Source organism: Drosophila hydei, unplaced genomic scaffold (genome assembly GCF_003285905.1).
Source record: "Drosophila hydei strain 15085-1641.00,03,60 unplaced genomic scaffold, DhydRS2 tig00000418-arrow-arrow-pilon, whole genome shotgun sequence".
NCBI lineage: Eukaryota > Metazoa > Arthropoda > Insecta > Diptera > Drosophilidae > Drosophila > Drosophila hydei.
The window spans coordinates 356439-380060 of record NW_022045727.1 but is presented as its reverse complement, the minus strand read 5'-3'; the positions used below and the strand labels follow the sequence as shown (position 1 = coordinate 380060).

Here is a 23622-nt window from a genome sequence, read left to right as displayed (position 1 = left end):
AACGCCAAACGGCAAACGCCAAGGACAACACCCTAGGGGGCGTGGCCCTGGCTTTGGAAAGTAGACCCAAACGGAAGAGTTAATAATAAAAAGCTAAAGCCATCTAGAGATAGAGATAGAGATAGAGATAGAGATAGAGATAGAGATAGAGATAGAGATAGAGATAGAGATAGAGATAGAGATAGAGATAGAGATAGAGATAGAGATAGAGATAGAGATAGAGATAGAGATAGAGATAGAGATAGAGATAGAGATAGAGATAGAGATAGAGATAGAGATAGAGATAGAGATAGAGATAGAGATAGAGATAGAGATAGAGATAGAGATAGATAGAGATAGAGATAGAGATAGAGATAGAGATAGAGATAGAGATAGAGATAGAGATAGAGATAGAGATAGAGATAGAGATAGAGATAGAGATAGAGATAGAGATAGAGATAGAGATAGAGATAGAGATAGAGATAGAGATAGAGATAGAGATAGAGATAGAGATAGAGATAGAGATAGAGATAGAGATAGAGATAGAGATAGAGATAGAGATAGAGATAGAGATAGAGATAGAGATAGAGATAGAGATAGAGATAGAGATAGAGATAGAGATAGAGATAGAGATAGAGATAGAGATTATGATGTGTTATGTTGTTGTGTGTGTGGTGAATGGGAGGGATGTGTACGTGTGTTGCAAAGCTAATAGAGATGCTCAATTTGAAATGTTGATGCCGTTGATTATGTAGATGACACAGCAACAACAGCAGCAACAGCAGCAGCAACAGCAGCAGCAGCAGCAGTGGCAACAATGGCTACGACAGACGAAGCTGTTGAGGAGCAGCTCAAATCGTCTAACTAGGAATGCCAAGCACATTGTTAACCCCACTTCATTGAGAATGCTAATCGCACTCATTACACAAAATATGCATGTAATAATAGCAAAATCAGCAGCAGCAGCGAATGAGATACTGAGAGCAGCTCAAAGACGAGGCGACGATTTCTGTTGCCTTGTACACAGTGACAAATGGGGGGTACAAACCAGACTAACCTCAAGAACGTGCTTTGGACTTCACTAATTCCGTATTGCGTTGTTGTGACTATAATAAGATAATATGATTGCAGGTCGAGAAATATAAGTTATGAGGGATAGATTCTATCGGGAATACGTCGTAGCTACCTTAAATTCTAAAAGTTTTAGAAATTTATGCTTAATAATTCTTCGCAAGCTGAAAGCGAAAATTCAAAATTCGACCCATTCAATCTTTGGGCGTATTGGAGAGTATCCAAAATACTAATTGTATAGCCAAGCCCTATCAACAACAATATTCATATCAGTGCGATAATATCTTTCACCCAATAGACTGGGATTTTCAGATAGTTTTCTCTAGAGCCTGGTCTAATAGAGATAAAAGCGTCAACTTCTTAGTTGATAACCAATTAATCAATCAGTAAAAACTGGTTTATGAATATAGATCAAGCTAGATGAAACCTTGTCCACCAAATTGCTTGGCCGAAGGCAGCGACGATTCATCAAATATTAAGCGTTGCAAGCTGCATGAATAAATTGCTATGCCCAACTCGACGCGGCGCGACGTTTCATGGCCTACAATAAAAGCAGCACCAGCTACAACAGCAACAACAATATGATGGCACATACATTGTTGCTGTTGGGGTCGTGCCTCTTTGACTGGCATGCCGCGAGCGCCGCCTAATGAGCGCTCATAATGAGCGGCGACGTAAGGAGAGGGGCCAAAGGTTGAGAGGATGTCGGGTGGAAGGTTGTGGGCCAAACCCTGGTGACTGGGGAGCTGTCATGACTGGTGAATGACTGGCAGTGGCTAGAGGCCCTATGTATGACTGGGTGGTTGAGAAGCTTTCATTGTTGCGCTGCTAACGGAAGTTGTCAGCCGCCGTTGACGAAAAATCGAATTTTTCGCTTTCTCAATTTTCGTCTTTTTTCGTTTCGGTCTTTTTTTCGCAATGCATTTAATATGAAAAGACAACAGGCGAGGATAGGAACAGGTCAGGATAAGCGAAAGCGAAGCCTTGCGCTGTCAACCAAGCAGCGAGCAGTGAGGCAGCAGCCTCTGAGGCAGCCAGTCAGGCACGCAAGGACAATGCCCAAGCGAGCGTCTTAAACGCTGTCAACGTTGGCTTTTTGCTTCAAGTGCCAGGCAAGCACGTTGAGCAGTATGGGAATGAGGCTGACGAACGAGGACATGAACGTGAACGTGAACGTGAACGTGTTCGTGAGCGAGAATGGGAATGACAATGCGAACAAGAATGAGCTGGAAGATGAGCTTAAGAATGGGAATAGCAGCTAGGAACAGGAGGAGGGGTTACATAGGCAAGCAAAAGGTGCCCCCGGGCACAGTTTCTTCTCACATACACATAGTCTCCTCCCCGAGCCTCCTTCTGTGATATTTTTCTTTTTGGGCAACGGCTGCTTAAATTGACACTTGGCATCTTTTGTTGCATCAAAAACGTGTCGTCGTAGCCATAGTCTGCTCGAGCTCGCATCATGCCACCTGGCTGGCTGGCTGGCTGCTTGGCTGGTTGGCTTGCTGACTGGCTGCAGGCCACTATGGGGCTTCTTTTAAATATTTGACAGCTCGTGGAGGGCCGCTGCTTGACTGGGCTGGCGGCGGGGTCGCGTTTCCCGACGACGACGCCACGTTGCATGCATGACATTTTCCCAAATTACTTCCGAAATGCTTTTCACGCCTCCAATGCTCATTTCACAGTCAACTTTAAAGACTCTGCTCGCTATACAATAATTAAATTGTAAAACTGTCTGGCAATGCCGACAGTTGATCGGCTCCTTAACTTGCAATTAAGATCAAGTTCAGAGTGTTCGCACTCGATTTTCGGGTAGCGCCTCCCACTTACTACTGCTCCGCGTTGACGCATACCTGTGAACCGTAAATCTTGTGTAAATTATGTGAAATCCAGCCAAATGAACATTTGATACGGCCAGGCTTGGGGCGAACTGCCATATTCATCTAGGCTATATCAAAGGGCAATTAAGTCGAGGGATTAGAGCTAGCTCAGCCTCGTATTATAAATTAAATTATGCGTAACAATGGCTAAGGTAGAATGACGGCCCGAACGTCATTGGCAAGCGGGCGACAGAACAAACCTTGTATAAGCCCAAAAGCGCCTTTGAGCCACGTAAACAAATTGAAATTCACAAAATGTTTATGAGCCTGGAACAATTTTTCATTTTTTTAATATATTTATTCTTATATTTTTAATTTGTTTTTTTTTTCCTCTTTCTCACTCCTTGTCAGATATATATATATATATTGTTGTGTTGTGCTGTCGCCAAACAATTCAATTTGTGCCCAAAAGAAACGCAAAACGCAAAATGATAATTAAAATGAATTTGCATAAGAAAATGTTGAACAACTAGACGAACAAAGGACACGAAGGAAAGATTATTTGCCTCAAACGAAATTTGAAATACCCTTAGCTATACTATAATCATAGAGTGAGTGCTAACAAAAATTTAAAATTCCAAAGACTAGTTAGCATAAAGACAGCTTAGACAGGCAGCCCCGCCTACAACACAGGCCAACAAGGTGTGATGAAATTGCATAGCCAAGAATTAGTCTGGAATGGTCTCTTGACCCACTGAAATTGGAATATTCCTATTTTCAAGAAATACTTTTATGAAAGTGGCATCTGACAGCTGGCAAAAGTCTTTCTAAATTTTTAAAAACATATTATTTTTTGCTTGTTGAGTTGAGTTCAGTGAGTGGCTTTCGGTCTCACATACGCTCAGTGTAGCTTATTAGGCTCTTTTGGGAATTCTCGATATTTTAAGGGCTTATTCATTCTGTTTACTCAATCAGCCAAAATGTTACGCATTTGCTGACGGTATCCTTGGCAAAGAGGGTATAAAGACGCAAAGTCAACCAAGTGAAGCCCGAAAGCAGCTCATTCGAAATTTTCACAAACTTTTGCAGCAACAACTTAAAAAGAGAAAACTGAATAAGCAACAATACAGAAAGTTCCTCAGCTACTCTGTAAGAGTCGATAAGCAGATAAGGCTGTGGCAGCCCTAGCTGTAGTAGATGATGTGCAGTGTAAGCAGGGTATTGAGCAGTTGGCCATAATCGGGTTTTGGCCGTTTTTGAATTTCATAGTGACCTTTTATGCCAAATCTCGTTAATTCTTGTGAAATTTGTTCGTCTCGAACAACAATAAAAGAAATGCTTTTAATAACAAACCACAATTATATAACACTAATTAATTTGCTTTCTTCTGCTTTTCAGCGAAAGGAAAAAGTTGATGCCAGAAGGGGCAAATAGAGAATGAGCCAAAGGCCGGGACAACGGGCATCAACAGGAGAAGCAGCAACAGCACAGGCAACACTTGGCCAACCAAAAGCGAAAACCCATTTAAAGAATTTTAATCGAATACTGCCAAGAAACAAATATATGTATTTACAAGATATATATACACAGAATAAATAAAAACAAAGTATAATATATAAACATATAAATATATATGTTATAGAGAATTAATAGATGTATATATATATATATATACAAGCAAATGAATATGCAACTAATTTAATTGAAGATTTATTAACGACAACTGCAAGCAACGACAGCAAGAGCAATGCACTATGGGCATAAACCTAGTAAATCGTTGAAAATAATGTGACAATGGAAAATGAGTTCTAATAAACATGTAAATAAATGCTGCCAAATAAACAACAACAACAACCACAACTGAAATGCATGTAACGCACAAAAACAACAACCAAATAGAGAAAGAGAAGCTTGCAACAAAGAGCAAATGCAACAACAACAACAACAACAGCAACAAGCACAGACACAACAACGGATATAACAAGCAACATTATTAACCAGCTCTGTTCACAACTGTAACAGCAGCAACAACAAGGTCGCTGCCACGCCCAAAACGCCCTCGACACCAGCGCGCAGAGGGAAATGAGATGAAGTGGTTTCAAGTGACCATAGATATGATTCTTGTGCTTTCATTTATATCAAGTAAGTGCCGCATACTCGTATTTATTAACTACTCTCCCCAGCTCGCCCCTCCGCGTCAGGCTTTGCGCTTGCCTCTGCCTCTGCCTCCGCCATCTCTCATCGTCTCTTGACGATGGCAACAGTGAGAGCAAGCCTCGACCCAATCCCAAAAATTCGACCCCCTCGAATGCCTCGAGTGCTAACTCAAACAAAGCCAAAGGCAAAGCACTCGAAACACACAAAACAATCGCCTGACATTGCTAGCAACATTCTCGTTTCATTTCGGGGGCTGTCCATTCAGCCACTCAAGTGATTCAAGCTGGGATCTTCACGGCGCACAGGGCGGGACGAAGCGGGCGGCATAGGGGTACTCGCTTTCACTGGGCTTTTATGCTAGCAACCTGAAGCTGGACTACTAACCTACAAAGCAAGTCAAAACTCATAGTCGGGCGCAAGCGACTGTATAATACCCGCTCACGACTCAAAATCATTTTAATTTACCTGCAGCACTTGATTTATTCATTTTCAATTTACCTTAAGAGTATCTGAAAGACTGAAACACTTGATAACTCGACGATTCATTGATTCATTGATTCATTGACGCCGAAAGGAAGCAAATATACTCGTCACACTTCTTCAAGGAATCAGCTAACTACTACCTGCCTTTAGGCTTTGGCTTGTGCAGTTGCTACTGCACTGCTGACTGCAAAGCCAGCTCTTGATTGAAATGGGAACCATCAGTCGAAACAATTATTTTGTCTCTTGCCATATTTAAGCCTGTCGCTTGTTATTTAAGCTGATGACAACTTCAATTACCAATTGAGTGTGGCCAAAAGTATACAACTTATATTATAGACATTATAAGCAGAACAGTCAGCCTAATGCCAATAGAAGTTTCTATTTAGGCAGATCCACAAAAGACTGTTTCACCTAACACATGTCTCTCCCTCTCTCTCTTTCTCTCTACACATATCGTGCTTTCTCTTGTAATATAACATAATCAATGTTAGACTCGTTTTCTTGATATCTTGACTAAATAAGTTGAATATACATATTTAGTCATAGGATTATATCTTAGATAAAAACTAATAAGCAAAATCTCTTTTTTCGAGACTTGAGACCTTTTTGCTAACTTGTCTTTAGCACCAATTCTAATCGAATAGTTATGCCAATTAAACGTATTGGCATTGTTTTTATTGTTTATCTCATGTTCAGCAAGGCATTTTGATATATGTAACATAATTCATGATTCATGACAAATTAGTCTGTGCTTCCATATGTCTACAATATGTGTTCAATGCAAATAAATAATATCAGCAGGCAATAAGAAGCGTGGATAGTATTTAAAAGCTTCTTTATCAGTGAAAGATTTCCCTTATAAATGGGCCATATATAATGTAATTTCGGGGTAATGTATTGAGTCAATACAAAATGGACTCTTACTAAGATACCTAAGATCACATATCAAATATCTTTTTATAATATCTCGAAATGCCATCAATAACCCAAAGGCTGATGGGAAGGGTCAGGAAGGAGAAAACAAATCTCCGGCTATGATAATCATTCTTTTATAAACATGAATGCGCATACGAGTACCCGTTTCTCTTTGCTCTGGTCGATTGGTATTCGCCGCACGCACACGCGCTTATTCACATATTATTTGGCACTTGAGATGGACGAAGCGAGGCAGTCGAGTGGATGCAGGGCATTGGCGGATTAGGAGACATGTTGTCTGGACGCATGTGAAATGGAAAGTGCAAATGAAATCGAGTTTTGGGCGTTGGACGTGGCCAACTAGCAGCTAAAAGCTAACAGCTGACAGCTCGCAGCTCGCAGCAGCAAGGACAATGCCAGCTAACAGCAGGATATGCAGACAGACGACGGGCAGACACAAACGACACGCCTCCGACTCGATTTTGGACGGTCTCCGACTCGGACTCGGACTCGAACACTGAGTCGGACTCGGTGCTGGACTCGGACTCGGACTCGGACTCGGACTCGGACTCGGACTTGGTCGCTTTGCCAGCATCAGTATTTAGCAGCATCCATGAAATGAGGCCGCAGCTGTGCCAAGCTAACATTTTGTCTGCCTGCACAGACGGAAACTAGCACAAGGCAGCCACGCCCACGCCCACACACTCACACACACACACACAGAGAGCCAACCACCCACACACACGCACACACTGACCCCTTGCTTGCCCCGGCTCAGTTGTCGGACGACGCCTCCTACTCTGTGCGTGTCGTCGATTTGATTTTTATTTTTTTTATGAGCGTCGCGTCGCCAAGGCCGGCATCGCAGTTGACACCGCAGGCGCTGCTGGCGTCGCTGCCAACGTTGCGCTTAATGGCGCGGCAACATTTGTGGCTAGCTGCAAGAGGACAACTGAAACCGAATCTGCAACCGACACCAAAACCCAAACCCAAGCCCAAACCTAAAACTGAAACTGAAACAGAAACAGAAACAGAAACAGAAGCTGGACTGCAATTAAAGGCAATCCCTTGCCTTGAGGCCAGCCAAAAAGGAGCCGAAGGACCTGAAACTAACGCGAATTTATGTACATGCGCTTGAGCTTACGTATGCCTGTTTGTTCTCGCATCGTAAATAAAAATGCAAAAGTCTTCATAAATCTTGAATTCGTGCGATTGCTCTCGTGGTTATACCGCTTTGTTTTTGCCCGAAACTGAAATGGGAAATGCCGTTGATTCGTTTCGTTGCATATACAAATATATATATTATATGTATACATATATATATGCAAAGCAGTTAAAAAAACTACGCTGCTGAATGTGCAAATGTCTTGAATAAAGTCAAGTTCGACCTTTCGATTCGTAACTCTTCAAGAGATACTTTCCAGTCTCTCTTTAAATGTTCTGCTCCAATCCGTAGTCAAGAAATTCATAGCTTTCCATATCCTGAGCTCATGTGGCCATTTCTTTCAATCACAAACTCTGACTAAGCCTAGCTCACTGTTGAGCCCGAAGAATGGGCCTTGTTGCTCTCGGTAAGCAATCAGACTGTTTATCAGTCCATCAATCAGTCAGTCTGCACGTGTCGTACAGTTATAGTCACAAATTTACAGATTTTGAAACTGATAGACTGATGAAGTTGACTCATTTTTAGTTTCGAACATATGTGTGAACAGGGCATTTTACATTCGTGTTGCTTTGTTGTTGTTGCTGTTGCTGCTGCTGCTGCTGCTGCTGCTGCTGGTATAATATTAGCATTCGAAGCACTGCGTTTCACACACTTTGGCACATTTGGTGCGGCTTGAACAAGCAACGAATTTCTTTCGATTTAAAAAGCCATAAATTCATGAAACACATGAAAAGCTCCTCTCGGCTTCGCATCTTCGGGCTGGCAATCGAAATCTCAGCAGCAGCGCCCAAAGGCAGGCAACACAATTTTTCATGTCATCATTTCGGCTGCCCAGCAGACACCGCAGCAAACATAAATAAATAGCACTAAAGCACGCCATACATAGAGAAAGTAAGAGAGAGAGAGACAGAGAGAGAGAGAGAGAGAGGAGAAGAGAGAGAGAGCAGGACGCATCAATAGCTGCTGCAAATGGCTGCTAATGCAGCAGCAACAACTGCAGCAATTTTTACAACGTCGCCGTCAGTTGCCACGCTCCAGTTTCCGCTTTGTGGCCATTAAACGAGCACACACACATACACACACACACATACTCACAGACACATATATTCACTTGTAGGGAGTGCACTTTCTAGGTGAGGAGATGCAAGTAACGCCCTTAACAGCATCAGCATCAGCATCAGCATCAGCAGCCAGACGACAACTCAGAGCAATTTTCCACTGCCGCTGGCGACGTTTTTCTTCTTCGTTTTTTTTCTTGCTTTCAATGGCTACACTGCACAACAAGGGTTTCTTACTTATGCTTTGACATATCACAGACAAAAGTCAGTTAGAAGCCAAAGCCCATAATGAAACGGAACTTAGATAAGAGCCAAAGATCGGAATCAGCTCCCCAGCAGAAACACAACAAGGAGCCTTATTCAATTTGTTGTGTTAGCTTAATTATTTCTTATCAACAACAACAAAGTCATGCACACAGAAAAGGTAAGCAGGCTGTCTGTGTAGCCGTAAACCTGCCGGATCAACAGCTATCGAAACAGCAGATCGAAACGTCATCGCCTTGATTCTCTTGCGCAACTGTAACCAGTTGAGAATTCTATAGTTAGAGAGCGTCAAAGTGTGTGAGCCCAGCGTTCCCTTGCTGAAGGTGCGTCTCTCTCATGGAAGGGGACTCTGCACAGTGTAGCAAAGTTTACCTTTCCTTCGAAACAGTTTATTGCATCGCTCATACATGACTTCAAGACTGCTTAGCTGGCAACAGCTTAAAAATAAAAATGTAAATTTATTAAGAACATTTTTAATTTTAATTGGTGTTATTTAGTATTACATTGTAAATATGGAACATGGATAGAATAAGGCTTTCAGATAAACCGCAATCTATAAAGTCAATAGATAGATGCAGTCGAGTCATGTCTTAGATCCGTCTTTGGATCGTGAGTGCCACTTAATGTGGAACAAGTAATATGACTGTAAGAAGGACTTTTGGCTCATCATTGGATTTACCCTAAGTGGCACAGGAGTGAATTGTAGGGTATGTTCGATTCGTATACTTTGTCATTCGTTGTTGCTGTATTTCATTTCTTCTCTGTCCAAGTGGGTGTGGGTGGGGAGGTGTGTAGCTGGCTGTGGGATGTGGTGTAATTTGCGCACTCAGCTCCCCCTCGTCCATTTGTAATGCAATTGCCACGCCCTGCGGCTGCACTTACGTGGCGCTAATATAGAAAAGTGAAGTGCTACGACGACGCCACTTGCAAAATGGGGCGTGCCACAGACTCGCACGGCCAAAAGCAGCAACACGCCCACTTTTGTAGCACAGTGGCAGTGCGACAAATTCATTGCAGTCGCTGTCGCAGTCGTCGTCGCTGCCACAGTCGCAGTCGCAGTCGCAGTCGAAGTCCAAGTCGAAGTCTGCAATGTCTGCAGCGTTGTCTTCATGGCCAACATCGATGCTGCTGCTGCTGCTGCTGATGTTGTTGTTGTTGTCATTGTCGTCTGCTCGCTTCAAGTGCAGCAACTATCAGAATTTGGGTCGCTTGCGTCGCGACGCCGCAATTTTTGGCATGATTCATGAGCGCAGCAGCAGAAACACTAGAGGCAACTCGCAAAAAGTGAGTGAGAGGGAGGGCGAAAGCTAGCGAAAGAGCAAGCCAGAAATAGAGATAAACGCACTTGCAACGTGCCACCTAACTTTGTGGCACAACATGGCAATGCTCTAACCACAATGCCCAACAATCGAACCATTTGCGTTAACTTTATGTGCCAGCTATGAAGTGGCAATGGGCAAGTGGATGGAAGCGTATCTACGAAGACTAAGTGGCCTGCAATTTCGACACGATGTATGTGGACTGGACTGCTGGATGTGCAGCGCTGTGGCGCTGTGGCGCTATACCTTGGCTGAAGCTTGAGCTTAAGCTTTGCATATTCTTTTTTATTCTCCTTCATATTTCTAAGAACAGTTTGATGACTTCTAGCACAAAGCAAATAAATCATAATTCAATAGTTTCGCTTTACCAGGAAAGTTGAAACATTAAACAAAGCAAAGTCTTTGACTTTATCCAGCTCACATTCATTTCGCTTAGTATTTAATCCCAATTGACCTCAAACACAGGGCTCTTAGAGGAGCTTTTATCTTATATTATTTATGCAACTTGCTACTTTGCACTAAGTAACTCAACCCGAAAGACCAGCTCTGCTCAGCACCTTTGCTATTATTACGGGAAATAAATTAAAATTCGCACACGGAAATTCTGGCAGGCGATAAGTTTAGAAGGCGAAAGTGAAAATCGTCGGCAAAGTCAATGCAAAAACTTCGCACAGCAACAACAGTCAAGAGTCAAGAGTAAGCGAAAGCCATTTGTGCATGCAACACGAAAGGGTGCCCAGAGCTGTTCCCCCAGCTGCTGCTCCCCAGTCCTTCTCCACACACTCCTCAATTGCCGGCCTACTTTTGTCATTGAAATGTGATCAGCGCCGTCGTCGCTGTCGACTTTCATGGCCAAATTTGAATTGATGTTGCTCCCCTTGTGTACGTGTGTGCGTGTGTGCGTGTGTGTATTTGTGATGCATGTCTATGTGCTTGTGTATGTGCGCGTTAGTGTGAGTGTGTGTATATGCAGTTGCATAAACTTTGCTTCAACATTTACCCGACTTAGTTTGTTAGCCAGCGAACGCAAAAGCTATTGAAAACTTTTAGCGTTTAAGTACTCTGGCAACTCCCTCCCTTCCTCCCTTGCTCCCTCTCTAATACTCTTTCGCCTGCTCTTTCTCTTTGAATGCCCCCACATTCTCGCACTCTCTTTAATAAACTTTTCAAATGCATGATTGATGATGTTGCTACAGCCTGCCACCTGCAACGCCAGACCCAGTTCCAGTAAGCCCTCTGACCTCTGTTGAAAAGTTTTGCGCCGTTTTGTAAACGCGAGTCGCGTACCACAGCCAGAGTTGCCAACACGCGCTAATTGTTGTTTGAAAATGCGCCAATGTAATTACACAAATGAAAATGCATTGAGCCACATGAAATGACTGTGTGTGTGTGTGCGTGTGGGTGAGTGCGTGGGTGTGGGAGACTACAGCACAGCAATTGCCATTCGATTTGTATGTTATTTACTGCTATGTTGCGGCCGCTTCTGCCGCTGGCAGATTGAATTGAGTCAAGTTGGAATGCACGAATGCTCTTTGATATACAATAAGTGCTCGGTACTCCTTTGGCATGAGAGCCGCCAATAACTTGCCCAACATCGACTGCTGAAACTCATTAGACGGCCAGCCAACTGACTGATATAGCTACACACATATCGGTTTCGCTTAATTGCATAGTCCATCCTCCTGCAAATTAGCCCCATAATCGAGGCTGACACTCGAACAAAGCTCCAGCAATTAGAGATTGCCTAATTGTTCAGCTTTGCTTCAAGCTTTTTCTTTTCATTGATTAAGTTTATTTATTTCATGTTGTTCTACTCAGTTCATCGATTCAACTCCTTCCTCTTCTGCTCAACGATTTATGCTCGTCGTCGCATGTAAATATTTTTCAAAAATATTTATTGTAATTTATTATAGTCATAAACAAGCTGCCATCTCAAATATTTAATATAATAACTGTAAATGCTGTGATATATATATGTATATTACTTCCCTTTGCGGACATTCATCATTATTTGGAATGCATTCATCAATTTCTAATTGCTGGCTTCAGCTTTGTTAAAGTTGTAAGCGCTGCCTTGAAGATATTTTTGCTGTTGTGCTTGATGAACTTGATATCATGATTTTATAAAGATATCAGCACTATCAATAGTTTCTAGGCTCTATCATCTTAGAGAACTGCTGAGCTTATTATAACATCATGATATGATTTTATCATTTTAGCTGCTATATACGAATATCTCAAACAGTGATCGTAATTAAAATATTCTTTACACTAGGTTTTGGCTCATATAATATTGAGGCGAGATCTCAGCAAAAACTTGGCTCAACCAAAACAATTCAGCGCCAAATCTTGTCGGGATCTACTCCCCAAGCAATTGTAGTTATTATCATATCATGTGTTCAAGACTTAAGCTCTGATTTGGCTTAGATATTGGAAACACCATTGTATGGTATAATAATTTCCTATGTCAATGCCTTATCAACTGGCAAAATCTCAGCTAGAACAGCTTCTGTCCAAATTAGTTCTGTTTAATCTCACGATAAACAGTTAAACATTATTAAAAAATTCCTAATTTTAATATTATGAGATCTTGCTGGAGGTGCGACCTAGCTAAGGGTCAAAATGAGTTAGAGTGTTTCGAGCATTCTGTGTGTGTGTGTGTGTGGCAAAATGAGATTAGTTTTGTTTGTTTGGCCAGAGCAAATTACATTTGGAGTTACATTTTGAAAGCAATTGTGTTTTTTTGGTATTTGGCTTTTGGCTTTAACTTGCATGCAACATCGTACGCGAATTGTTGCATGTTTGCCAGCTGCAGCAACAATGCAGCTAAACACTTTAACCGTCAGTCCTCCACTAGCTAGCCTGGCTGCCATTTGGGCGGTTTGGCCTGGCATAAAATTAGGTTATTCGCTGTGCCGCATCGGGGTGGGCTGTGAGGGTTTGGGGGCAGCTGGGTGACTGGATGGCTGTGTGGCATACAGAACATTTGACGACGCGACCAGTGCGTTTTGATAAATGAAGCTGTTGTCTGTTTGTGTCGCTTTTGCCTCCACTGGTTGGCCAAATGAGCCCAGGCGTTTCGCCACGACCCCCGCCACAGCCATTTGGACAATTTTAAGACCCGGCAATAGAATTGCAAGGCCACAGCGGAAGTATGACAAACCGCAAAAGGAAGACAGCTCTTGACAAAAAAGGAAGAAAAAAGACAATTTTCCATACTGCAGTCGGTCATAAGCGACTGCGCGATACTCGCTCACAGGCCCACAAAATTAACCGTAAACTGTTAAGCCTCAAGAGCTTAAAGCATGATTTTCCACTTTCGGATCATGGCAAAAAGTTTCGTCAATTGAAACGTCAAATCGTTTTAGTTAAAATACAAAAACAAATATACTCTACTTAAATAAAAGAAGAGCGCACATTGGAGAAAATATATGATGCAGCTGCAAGCGCTGCAACGGAAATGACAAAAACGAGCTATGCTCGCGACTGTGACTGTGACTGTGACTGCTACTGCGACTGTGACTGCGACTGTGACTGCGACGCTGACAGCGCTGCTTTTGAGAGCAACTGAAATTTGCATTTATCTTCAAGTTGAGTTTCCTTTTAGCTTGCACACTGTCTGCTTATTTATTTAGTTTTTTTGACACAGCTCAGCCAAGCACACAGCTCACACACGCACACACAGTCGCTCGCTCGCTCGCTGATTGCAGTTGAAATATGTGTTGACTGCTTTTAGGCTGGGCTTATGCCATTTTCGCCTAAGCACTGTGGCAAGTGTGTCGCCAGTTGCAAGTGTGCAAATGCAACGAGTTGTCATGCCTTCGACACACACCCCCGCTCTGCTCTTTAGTCACATGTAATCCTAGCGGCATGCAGCATGCATTTTTCATGTTGCAAAAACACGGCTGGCCGCCACCAAGCGGCACTTATACTGAGAACAGCGAACAGAGAGCAGAGCACAGAGAACAGAGTCGACCGTACTCGGCCGCTGGGCTAGGCATCCTGCGGCATTCCAAGCAACTGCCAGGTCGCCCTTTGTTGTTTTAACCCATGCATAATTTGATGACAGCAGCAGCACTGTCCGCAAAATTATGAGCGGATCTTTGGCCAAAGCTAGCCAAACTCCAGCCGAGACTTTAAATGGATTATAACAGTTGACGAGAGCAGGAGACGGAGAAGCTGGCTTACTACAGGTGCTGCGAACAGACAGTTACATTACACAGGTTGGCCCTAACGTGGCGGTTTCTATAATTTAATTTAATTTAATCTCTACTCATTTTGCGCCAAGCTGCAGCCGTCTCGTCCTTTCGCCAAAAACCTTTACCAGGCATAGCCACAGGCCCCACAACTCAGAGCCAACAAATGTGGCTGATGTTGAGGCTGAGGCTGAGGCTGGGGCTGGGGCTGCTGCACTCGTCGTCCCTTAGGGGCTCATGCATATTCAAGGAGCATTTCATGAACTCATAAGCACGCCACTCACACCACCAGCGCTGGCACCTGTTTCAAAATCAGTCCACTAGCTCGACTTGCTCGAGCACAAAGTACCCTGTACCCAGAATAGATAGATTCAATATGTCTGTAGGTTCATTAATAAGGATTATTCGAAAAGTAGTTCTCAAAGCAAACACGTTATTTTAATATATTTTCGTTTCTCTTTGGGGCCGTTCACTTCTTGCATTAGGATGTTTGAGGACCAAATTTGAATCTCTGGCGAACTGCGAACTGTTCGTAGTAGGCAGATATCAATTTGATTCACTTTAGTAAGGGATAAGCATACCCTTATTTACAACTATGAGGGTATATAGAACAAGAAGCACTGCAAGTAGACCAGACCAAGGTGTTGGACTAGCTGCTGACTGCTGGATGCCTGTTTTCAACTGCTGTCCGGGGCGTTGGCCCTACTTTGGTTGCTTGGTTGGCTGTTTGGTTGGTCGGTTAGTTGGTTGGCTGTCTTTGCCCTTGCATTGATCAATGTTGACATTGACGCATTGCCACAACAAAAACAACAACAGCATCAACTAACAGCAACGGCTTAAGTAATGATAGCAGCTCAAACGATATCCCCTGCTGATGTTTATTGATCGATGATGAAGGCGGCTCGCATCACACGACGAGTGGCCGTGGCAATTGTACATTGACAATGACAATGACAATGACATTGGCAAACAATTACGAGCGTTATTGGCTTGATATGCCAAGCAGCACGCCTACAGCAGCTTACAGCAGCCAACCGCCACCCACAGCCACGCACATCAAAGATACTTTGGGAAATATGAGGGAAACGATTTGCTCATCTTGCATTATGCATAATGCCATAAAGCATCTTACAAACAAGATTGAGCAGATACATTTACAGTTACATTTACATTTACATTTACATACATATACAACTGCCAATACACACGTATACAATTACAGATTCAGATACATTTGCCCAGACAGCCCTGACTGCACCTTAAGTGACAGTTCGAATTCTGTCGTAAGCACTTAGCTGTATTTGTATCTGTATCTGTATCTGTATCTGTATCTGTATCTGTATCTGTATCTGTATCTGTATCTGTATCTGTATCTGTATCTGTATCTGTATCTGTATCTGTATCTGTATCTGTATCTGTATCTGTATCTGTATCTGTATCTGTATCTGTATCTGTATCTGTATCTGTATCTGTATCTGTATCTGTATCTGTATCTGTATCTGTATCTGTATCTGTATCTGTATCTGTATCTGTTATCTGTATCTGTATCTTCTGTATCTGTATCTGTATCTGTATCTGTATCTGTATCTGTATCTGTATCTGTATCTGTATCTGTATCTGTATCTGTATCTGTATCTGTATCTGTATCTGTATCTGTATCTGTATCTGTATCTGTATCTGTATCTGTATCTGTATCTGTATCTGTATCTGTATCTGTATCTGTATCTGTATCTGTATCTGTATCTGTATCTGTATCTGTATCTGTATCTGTATCTGTATCTGTATCTGTATCTGTATCTGTATCTGTATCTGTATCTGTATCTGTATCTGTATCTGTATCTGTATCTGTATCTGTATCTGTATCTGTATCTGTATCTGTATCTGTATCTGTATCTGTATCTGTATCTGTATCTGTATCTGTATCTGTATCTGTATCTGTATCTGTATCTGTATCTGTATCTGTATCTGTATCTGTATCTGTATCTGTATCTGTATCTGTATCTGTATCTGTATCTGTATCTGTATCTGTATCTGTATCTGTATCTGTATCTGTATCTGTATCTGTATCTGTATCTGTATCTGTATCTGTATCTGTATCTGTATCTGTATCTGTATCTGTATCTGTATCTGTATCTGTATCTGTATCTGTATCTGTATCTGTATCTGTATCTGTATCTGTATCTGTATCTGTATCTGTATCTGTATCTGTATCTGTATCTGTATCTGTATCTGTATCTGTATCTGTATCTGTATCTGTATCTGTATCTGTATCTGTATCTGTATCTGTATCTGTATCTGTATCTGTATCTGTATCTGTATCTGTATCTGTATATATATATCGTTTTCTCTATATATATATTTGAATCTGTATCTATATCTTTCTCCATGTCTACTTCTGGCTGCTAGATGTACAGATACTTTACGCCTGATATGCGCCGCACTATTATGCACCACGAAGTACACGATAGGTAGAGCACGGTGCGTGGCTTGGCAAGGGACTGACAACTCTCATAATGCTTTAAGTTTGGGGTGGGGGTTGGGAATTGGTGCACGGCAGAGCCATCTGCCATTTGTATTTGTTTATCAAAGCGCGAACTTTTCTCTCTGAGTTGCTGTACAAATTTGTTAGCAGTTGCACTTGAGAGCAGTTTGTGTGTGTATGTGTGTGTGTTTATTCCTGTGTGTGTTCTTGTATTTACTACTTTATATCTTGTGGATCTCATATTATAGTTTACAACTTGCCTCTTTTTGTCATGTCAGCTAAATTTTCACATTGCGCTGCAAGCTTGTTGTGCTTGTGCATGTCGTAGTTATATGCGACGTCATTCAGTCAGCGATTTAGAGTAAAAGATGTTAAATGTTTGCCTCACGGTATGGATTGGGGTCAGCTTGAAATGCAATCTGTCATGGCACAACAAATGCTCTACTAATTGGTCCATTCAGGTGTTAATGACATAGATTCTTGACCCGCATATCCAACCGTCAATTGCGCCAGGATTTGGTGAGCAGCTGCTCGAGGTCTTCTAGATGGTTTTCTCATTTTGCCAACACGACTGGGCTGGGCTGGGCTATGACAGGACTCATTCGATGGCCATTAGCCTTCGAAATTGGCTTCAAGCTTAAGCTTTAACGAGCCATTGATTTTGAGACATACTTGCAGCTGCACTTAACAGTCTATAGCTGGCAATAGCTTTTCATTCGTCTCAGCACACGTCGTCCCTCTCTCTTACCCTCTTCCCTCTCGCTCTGTCGTTCTTTATTTACCTGGCAGCCATGGCCGCTGACTCACTAACCGCAACACTTAACGCACCATACATATATATACACACACACCCTCATACTCACAGCGACCACACATTGTTTTCTCAATGGTTTTCGCGCTTGGCAATAACCGCCAATTGCTCATTTGTCTTCCGGACACTTGCGTGCGCGGCATTTAAAAGCCGCAAAGTGCGCGGCATGTCTAACGGTACAAACAAATCAATTTGCCATAATCATCAAGTAAGAGCCACACACACGCACAACAAGAGAGCAGCCAGCCAGCCGCCCACACCTAGCTGTAGCCGCTCCGCACTTGTGGCACCAATTCGCCCTCATCATGTGCTTCTGGGAGCTGCTGAGTGACAGCCAGCTCGCTGCTCGGCCAGCACTTCGATGCGTGCACACAGTCAATGCAATCAAACACAAACACAAACACACACACACACACACACACACAGAGACACATACTCACTCGCATACAGCTATCTTTTGAGCAGTGAATTGGCCCTTTCCCGTTCAGGCAGCGACACGAATTCGCAATTAAGTGATTTTATGGTCGCGTATTTCAATTTATTGCCAATCGGGCGTGCCTAACCTCCAGCCTTGCCCAGGCCCCTGCCTACACACTGTTGACACATTGATATATATATATACATATATATATGTGGACTTGTGTGTGTGTGTGGGCATTGAACGCAACACTGCACCAAACAGTTTTTTAACATTTAGAAATATTAGATTTACGGGCTGTACACACACGCGACAGACGCGTCTCTTCTTTGCTGTCAATGGGTGCACTTCCTTTTCCGCCAACTACTCACCAGCATATACATAGATGTGTGTGTACGTGTACGTGTACGTGTGTGTGTGTGGGTACCGTTATCTTGTCAGAGAACACAACGACTTGATTACGCTGTCATTGCCAGCTAAACTCTTGCAGTGGCTTACTCCAGCTTGACTCATACGCCAACGCATTTGTTCACAAACGCATCGCCTGTCTGTTACCTGTCACTGGCAATTATCCAATTATCCAATAAAACTCCATTGCTTCCACCTCCACCAGAGCTGCAGTGGCTTGATTGCCATCGATAGTTCATCAAAAGAGAAAAACACAAATAAAAATAATTAAATAAAATCTCACATGCAGAAGAGATCAACGAATAAATATTTAATAAACGTATTTAATGTGCTGCAAAATGAGTTATTGTATCGATATATATCGATATTACAAGCTCAAGTGAATAGTCAACATAAATTGAATTTTCGTTGATTATAAGAACTTAATACATTCGATGTCAACGTGATCAAGCTTAAAACTTGGCTTATAAAAACTCTTTAAGCGTTCTCTGCTGTATACGACACATTTCACACTTTACTAAAGTCGATATTTATCGATTAGTGATATAGTAATCAGTATCCTTAAGTCGCTCAATATCAATAATCGGTGTCATTTGATAATGTTCATCGATCCTAGCTCATAAATGTGGAATTTGTTAGCTCTCAAGCACATTCTTATTCCCATTTCCGTTCCCATTCCCATGGCCATTCCTATTTCTTAATGGTATTCGCATTGGCAACAAATTCACATTTGTGGTTCATACTCGTATATTGTTTCAAGTCGACATTCATTCATTTGCTTTTCTTTGTTGTATTTGCGGGCTCATCAATTCCACGGAACATACTTTATTCCAGCTCATCAATAATTCAGCTATCAGTCGGTTTGCCTTAGTTATTGAAATTTATGGAACTTTTTATGTTATGCCCGAATGCATTTAATAAAAAGAATCTCTATATGGATGTATGTATGTACGAATGTATGTATGTACGTATATAATGTGCTTGCTTATTTGTATGTAGCGTGAAGCTAACGATTTTCTTGCCAAGATTTATGTTGCTCTCGTGCATATTTTGTACAGGATATATGTTCTGGCAATCAAGTGCTCGTCACTAGGAAAACTTTTCCTAAGTCTGGACGTAGAAGGCCCCAGGAGTATTTCACTGATTCAAGCCAAGTATTCGTCTAACATTTCGCCATTCATTCGAGCTCGATTAAAAGCTACCCTGCAGAGAGCCTTAAAGCTGTCTTTATTTTAGTGATGCTAAATAAAGTGACAACACGTTCGACTGTGTTTGAAATAGAATCAGATAATGAAATGCTTCTATATCATTTTCAGGGCTCAGCATATACTTTTGGGCAACCTTTTTTGCCTTTTTATTGGTTACAGGGTGTAGCGTATAATAATGGAAGCCAGCTGCTGCTGCTTGCAACGCATAAATGCTAAAAGTGCTTCATGTTTTTCGCGTGTCAATGATGACACACACACACACACACACACACACACGCGCATGCTTTTACGCACATTAGCAGCGTTGGTAGCTGGTATTTTCGAAGTGGGCGTGGCACTAGCTAGCATGAACACACAAGTTCAATATGTGCACCGTCGACTCGTTAGAGAAATGCTTTAACTATGCGAGCGATAGAATTGATGCTCGCTTTGCTCTTGCTGCCTCTCCCCCTCCCACCCTCTCCCCTGTCCCACTCGCTCTATCTTTCGCTTTCTCTGTATGTGCGTGCCTCGAATGTTTTTTACATCCGTTTCGGTTATGACTCGGTCCGTTGTAAGCTTTGCATGCTCTGTGAAATCGGTAGCCGCCCTATGGCGAACATTAGCGCGATACTGGGAGCGGAATCAAGCGAGAAGTTCCGGATACAGCTAGAACTTCCTATCAGCCATACCTCTCGTGCCCCATCTGGTGGCAATCGCCTCCTCGGCTTCAGTTCCTGCGCTCATCAAAGCGGCGTCATTAGAAACTTTTGCTGCGTGACGATTTGAGGCAAGGGCCAACATTTTGACACATTGGCAAGAGGGCGTTACCAGGCGAGGCGCCGGAGGGTGGAAACTTGTCTTGTTTTTGACGCATGGCCATAAAAAATGATGATGGGGATCATGCTCGTGCTTAAGCTCAATTCATCAGGCAGGACGCAACACCTACGACAACAAGGACGACGCCAAATGCGATAGACCGTTAAAGGATACCAGAGAAAAGTGCGCAAGCAAATGGAGAATGGCCAGGCAGGCAGCCAGGCAGGCAGGCAGCAAGGCAGCCAGGCAGCCAGGCAGGCAGGCAGGCAGGCGCCAATGGTTGGATAGTTGATGGGCGTCACTGACACTCGAGAAAAAAATATATATATTGCCATTTAAGCCCCGGACGCATTTACGGCTAACAGGTATCAAGCAGGGATCTGACGTGGAACAATCAGACAGCTTCTGGACTAGAGTTTCAGTTTGATAGCCGTTGAATGGACCGCAGATTGAAAAACGGAAGCGCCCAGAATGAATGAGTGATTGCATTCAATTGCATTTGAAAGCCAGCCGCTGCCAGCTTCAATACGTATGCACATAGATCGGATGCCACTATAACTGCGATAAATGTAAAAAGCAGAAAAAGTAAAAAATCAAACTGCAGCAAAAAGCAAACGCAGCTCGCTCTATTGATACAAAAACAGTTCAATAACAATATTTGCTAGATAAACATATGCATACATATATGTATGCATATCTGTATATATTTTGGCATTTTAATTTGCTGAATCAACAATGTCATTTTGATTACTATGAACTAGTTTGGAATACATGTGGAGCATTGAAAGCGTTTCAATTAACAAATCTCATAAATTGTTTGATGCTTGTGAAACTCTAGCGAAATGAATATAATTCAATGAATGAAAGCTCATGAATAATTCAAGCTGAAATGATAAGTGTTGTGATAAATTAGTAGCTGAATAATTGAATATTACAAGAGGTGAATCTCTCATTTCAAACCTGATCCTAGAGGCACTTTCAACATGAATCTGAATGAAAAGAAATGTTTATAGCCCAAGTTAACTTAATGAAGCAGACCTGTGCCCCAAACTAAGATAGCCATAAGTTAGAGTCAGTGCAGGGCAGAGGGAAATGGTGGATGTAGGGCAGCTATTCAGATCTAATCTGCTTAAGCATTTGCCTGGGACACATAAAGAATATTGAAAAGGCAAAGTGCAGCTGTTGCATGTGTCCAGAGTTCCGCCAATTTCAATCATTCCATTCAATCGCTGTTCCTGCCGGAAATCAGCTTGGTCAGCATTCGATTGGCAGCTGCGCGAATGCAGCTAACAGCCGATAGCCCAGCTGGCCACTAGATCGGCCCCAATCGCCTCTGCCACGTGCAAATTATTCATATTTTTTGCTGCTTGCCAATTTACGCTTTATGCTTCGCAATTTGTTGTTGCTTTGCATGGTCAACAGGACTGGAAGTGGGAATGAGAATGCGATTGCGATTGCGAATGCGAACGGGACGTGTTTGGGTTCCCCAATGCGATGCCTCGCCTGCTCTCGACAATGGCCAGCTAGGGCTCCGAACGGCACCTTGCGGTCGCCGCAACGTGGCACATACCACAGCTATGAGGGCTTGTGCACACGACGCATGTTGACGAATGCAGTAAGAAACAACGACAACAACAATAACTGCAGCGGCAACAACAACTTTGTCAACCGCAATCGCAATCGCAATTGCACTGCACATGGCCAGAAGGCGAGACGCCCCCAATGCCCCCATCCCCGCCCACATTTGGCCATTGTTCGGCGCAGTGTTTTATTATTCATACGCCCCGTTTGCGTCTCCCATTGCAGTTGCAGTTGCAGTTGCAGTTGCAGTTGCGTTGCTGTTGCTGTTGGTGCTACAAGTTCCTGCTCTTTTTTTAGCCAGTTATCATGCACATGTATTCACAATAATTGCGTGTAAATTTCAAGCGTTTAAAAAGTCAGCGCACAATCGTTGGCAAAACAAAAACACGCTTGTATGCTCCACTTAAGTGTGCTCGACTATGAGATGCCTGTATCCCCTACCTTTGCGTTATACAACATTGTTAACATACGTCCTTAATTTATTTGCATGAGTGAGAGAACGGGCTGGAGAAAGAGACCAAGAGACACGGAGACAGAGACACATATATACATATAGAGAGCTATAAAAATAGAGAGATATAGAGAGAGGATGATAAAGACATAGGCAGATAGAGAGATAGATAGATAAATATATAAAGAGATAGAAACATACAGACATAGATAGATAGAGAGATAGAGAGATAAAGAAATAGAAAGATAGAAAGAGAGAGCGAGATAGAGAGGCACACATAGACAAAGAAATACTGAGACAGACAGACAAAGGCAAAGAGTCTGAAAGTTTCTGATTGTGAGAGACTGAGGCACGAACAGAGGCAGCTCAATAGCATTATAAAATACAGTTTCTCATAGAACATGCAGATCAAATGTCAACTCATTAGAATTATAAAGAGCAGCTTCTCAGTCGGCAGCAAAGGATCCTTATGAATCATGCAGCGTACTTGGCTTGTATATAAAGAGAATTCGTATATGCGAAATATCATAATATTTATGAGTTAGCTGAATAATAATAATAAAAAAGTTTTAACCAATCTGCAATCCAAATTTGAAGTTCTTGGCATTCCATAGTCCCTCTCTCTCCCTCTCTCCCTCTCTCTCTCTCTCTCTATCTCCCTCTCTGTCACATGACGATTTCCAACAGACAACTCGTTAACAGTGGCTGCCATTGCCATTCATTCCTCTGTTGCCAACACCCAGTGTCCGTCCACCTGGCCATAGTGACTGCAGCGTGGCCTTGCTGCCCGTGCTAACGTTTTGTTGTTAAGCCATTGGAATTTATGGCGTTGTTTACACAAAAATTGCATTCGCCTTGCAGTTGAGTAAACACACGACTCGCCAACAAGAAGAAGCAAAGGAGGAAGCAGAAGAAGCCGTGGCAGCATCCAAAGCAGAGACAGTGAACAAGCAAAGCTACAAAAAAAAAAAAAACCAAAAAACAAAAAGAAGTTATGCACGCGATTGGCAAATGTGATCGAACAGAGCATACCCTGTATTC

The 23622-nt window shown here is 42.5% G+C and overlaps 1 protein-coding gene across 1 annotated transcript in view; it reads left to right on the top strand.

The window, feature by feature from the left end:
• The first annotated feature begins 4828 nt into the window (after positions 1-4828).
• LOC111605339 (acetylcholine receptor subunit alpha-like) overlaps positions 4829-23622 on the top strand; it is a 58338-nt gene continuing 39544 nt past the window's right edge. Inside the window, exon 1 of the mRNA XM_030224252.1 lies at positions 4829-5009. Within this exon, the coding sequence (XP_030080112.1) occupies positions 4955-5009 (55 nt within the window). The 5' untranslated portion in view covers positions 4829-4954. The remainder of the gene's footprint in view (positions 5010-23622) is intronic.